The 3,671-nt window shown below is 40.5% G+C and overlaps 1 protein-coding gene across 1 annotated transcript; it reads right to left on the minus strand.

The window, feature by feature from the left end:
• Positions 1-2,505: 2,505 nt before the first annotated feature.
• On the minus strand, positions 2,506-3,156 carry LOC101862850 (alpha-(1,3)-fucosyltransferase C-like). Its single transcript, XM_005112467.2, has one exon. The coding sequence runs from the start codon at positions 3,074-3,076 to the stop codon at positions 2,678-2,680; it is 399 nt and encodes a 132-aa protein (XP_005112524.2). The 5' UTR covers positions 3,077-3,156; the 3' UTR covers positions 2,506-2,677.
• Positions 3,157-3,671: the final 515 nt, after the last annotated feature.

Genomic DNA, 3,671 nt, shown 5'->3' on the forward strand with positions numbered 1-3,671 from the left:
TTGTGTTCTGACTAAAGAACATTATTCCAAATATTCATCTTATTAATTTAAAAACAGAAACGACTTCAGCTGACATTTGAATGAATCAAAAGATTTGATTTCTCTCAACGTACTTGGTAAAGCATTCCAGATCTTGGGGCCTTGGTATTCAAATGCCCTTTCACCCTTTGTTTTAGATGGTAACATACATTTCTTTTTGTCAGCTGATGACCTTAAACTGCGAGTTGGAATGTACAGTCTTAACAGATGTGATAAATATGATGGTGCATTATCATTCAAACATTTGTGACATATGGTGGCCAACTTGTACACAATCCTTTTCTCAACAGGAAGCCAATGCAAAGTTCGTGAAAGAGATTTAGCAGAGTCTCGCTTTCTTTTCCGTAAAACTTAACGTGCAGCATTGTTTTGGACAGTTTGAAGTCTTTTAACTTTCTCCAGTGATATTCATGATAACAAGGAGTTACAATAATCTTTTAATATGCTAAATATGTTATTCTGTATTCCCACATTGTTCTGTTTAGAAGACCTCAAGACACGTTGAGAGGCTTTTGCCGCTTATTGCACGTTTTATTGTAGCCATTTGTTGTTGTTATTACATTGTTCTTTAATTTTGTTTTGATTTGATTTTGTTCTTGTTTTTGGTCTTTGTTTGTGTGTTTGTTTGTTTGTTTTGTTTTTGTTTGTTTGTTGTTGTTGTTTGTTATTGTTTTTTTTTGGGGGGGGGTTGTTTTGTTGGGGGGGGGGGGTCTTATCGCAAATGCACAAGTATGTTTTCGTTCAAGCCAGTTGCAATGTTTAGTAGGGTCTCACATGGTATATCATGTTCTTTGTCTAAATGTCCTGTATATTTTCTTTTTAAATAAAATTTTAAAAAACAAAAACAAAAACAAAACAAAACAAAAACAAAACAGGAAACCGTTGAAAGAAGCAAACAACGCTCCACATCGGAGTCTGATTTGAACGCTGTAGAAGTTCAAGAGAGACAAGTTTTAGTTGTCAAATACGCCTGTATAGGTAAAACACGAGTTACCTCCTTAATGGCTTCTTTGTCAGTCGCGTCAAGATTGAATGTCCACCTTTCCAGTCTGATATTGGTAAAAAAAAATAATTTTAAAATAAAATAAAATTTTTAAAAAAGAAGAGAAAGTGTTGCTAAACAATATAGGACCAGAGCAGCAGTAGAAAAACTATCCTTTCTCTACAAACAAGTTGAAATATGGTGTGCTTTGAATTTATATGAAACCAAATAGATGACCCCAAGACAGGACCAGGATAATAAAACTTTAAAAGATCTTGTGAATAAGATGGTGCTAAAGCTATGTAGACATATTAATAAAAGTGTAACATGCAATCTTAAAAATCTTTCCGCTTTTCTACATGTACCGGCTGCCTCTGGAACTAAAATAGAATGTTTAAATCTCTTGTATCCAACATATCTACTTTTCCTTACCACTATCCCGGTTGTTTCGTTCTATTTTATGTTTATTCTGGAGAATGAATGGGGGCTCTCGTGGCCTAGATGTTAAGGTCTTGGCCTCTCATTCAAAGGTCCCCGGTTCGAATCCGGGTAGGGACTGAAAAATTTTCTTCTTCTCCTTTCACCTCCTTTCCTGCTCTCTTGCAATATTCTGTCGTCAGCTTTCGTCTCCTCTTTCTGCCCCCACCCCCTCACCTCCTTTGCCCCCTCCTCTTGGCTCCTGACTCTTTCTGCTGCCTTTCTACTGCTACTCTTTGACTCCTTCTTACAGCTGTCTTTCTGCCACACCCCTGATCTTCTGGTTGGAAAGATCTACACCTAGCCTTCTCGGACAAGGGCGAAAAATCTCGAAAGGCCCGTGTGCAAGTTGCGCACGTTAAAGATCCCTTGGTGGTCTAAAGTCGATAAGAGTAGGCTTCGGCCGCCACCCGTGCAAAATTCAAAATTTCCTACCAACTTAAAGTATTAGGTGTGTCCAGCGCGCTCATATGACCTTATGCAGTTGCAAGCGCCGTAAAACCCTCTACTATAAAAAAGGGAGAAAGAATAAGGTGCTACAGCGGCATCTGGGGCGTGGTGTAGCAGGTAGACACTTTGCTGTGACGGGCAGGAGACCCAGATTCGATTCCAGAGTGGGGAGAACTTATATTCGAATGTCGGTCTGTCTGCTGGGATGTTGTATCCCTCTCAGTGTGTCTGCTGGGATGTTGTATCCATCTCAGCCTGGCTTGGCCCTGCCCTAAGCAGGCGGGATCGGAAGTCCGCCTCCTAAATGATCGAAATTGCGCGGTGGGGATGTAGAAACATCTGCATGTCATCCCCCCCCCCCACCAAAATAAAATAATTAATTAATTAATTAATTAATTAATTAATTTACATTAAATAATACACATGTCAAAAGCCATTGCAGTAATCTGGACGACCGGTGACAAACAAGCGGACAAACGTATGTATGGACTCACCATCGATGACGTTACCCATTTTCGCTGTATTTCTCAAAATATTCACGACAATGTTGGCAAACCTGTGCAGTTTGCTCAATGATAAATAATACTCGAAATCCCTTCCTGAGATTAAATATACCTTTCTTTGAATCGATTAAATGAATAACCAAGCTTTTATATTTGAAGTTCTTCTCAAGTGAACAAAAACCATCTAGTTTCAGAAGAATGGAATCAGACTTTTGTTATGTGTGTACTAGACATCTTTCGGCGGATGGCATTTCCCTTCATGTGACCAGGCCTTGATGTCTGGGATCTTCTTGCTCGCGGTGACGGTGTTAATTTTCTCACAGATGTCGCACCAGTCGATGAAGTGACCCAACCCAGTCAGCTTGTCTACTTCCTTCAGCACCTTGGCGTAACGATCGGGATTGGAACCCAGCTCCTTCAGGTAAACCCCTAGTTCCCGGGCCGATCTGAAATGAGCGGCGTTGATCACGGTGTCTGGAGGAAGGTTGCGGTCATAATCAAAGCCTCCTCTGACTACGGGGATCGTGTGATTGCGCTGTTTATAGAGCAGGAGGAGTTTTTCCGACACGTAGTCCTGGCAGAAAGAGTTCTCTAAGGACAGGTAGAATCTGTACGTCTTCAGCATGTCTTGGCATTGGTCAAACTGAGAGCGAGGGCAAGAGAGATTCCCACATTTCCCGAAGATGTCAACATTGATGTATTTCTGAAATGGAAAAAAAGTTTATTTTCTGACCGTTAATACATGTACTTCTCTTTATGGAAATAACAATATGCTTTTGATTAACTCATGTAGATAAAAATGTCAAAATCATAGTTATTCTTTTTCTGGGAATAAATGCGCCTCTCGTAGATATAGTCAACACTGTATTTCTGCAACGAAAAACGTAAATATCAATACAGCAGTAACTCATCTTCAAGTGCCAGATCTGCAAAGGACATTGGCGATCATGGTCTGTTCTCCACTCATTCCTTTGGAAAAAGAAAAGCTATATTTTCCTGATCTTTCCCCTTTATCCATCTGTTTGGCTCTTCAAGTACGTTGCTGTGGGTCTACCTCTGCCTCGTTTGCCTTCAATTTGGCTGTTCCCACTGAAATAAAATATTCGGTTATATAAAACTTTAGCCTTCCATTCAGAACTTACAAGTCCGCACATCCGGGATCTCTCCATGGGGTGAGGGGGGAGGGGGGCGGCACATTGAGGTCGCTGTCACGTCATGCA

The sequence above is a fragment of the Aplysia californica genome, unplaced genomic scaffold, assembly GCF_000002075.1.
Source record: "Aplysia californica isolate F4 #8 unplaced genomic scaffold, AplCal3.0 scaffold01280, whole genome shotgun sequence".
Classification (NCBI taxonomy): Eukaryota; Metazoa; Mollusca; class Gastropoda; order Aplysiida; family Aplysiidae; genus Aplysia; species Aplysia californica.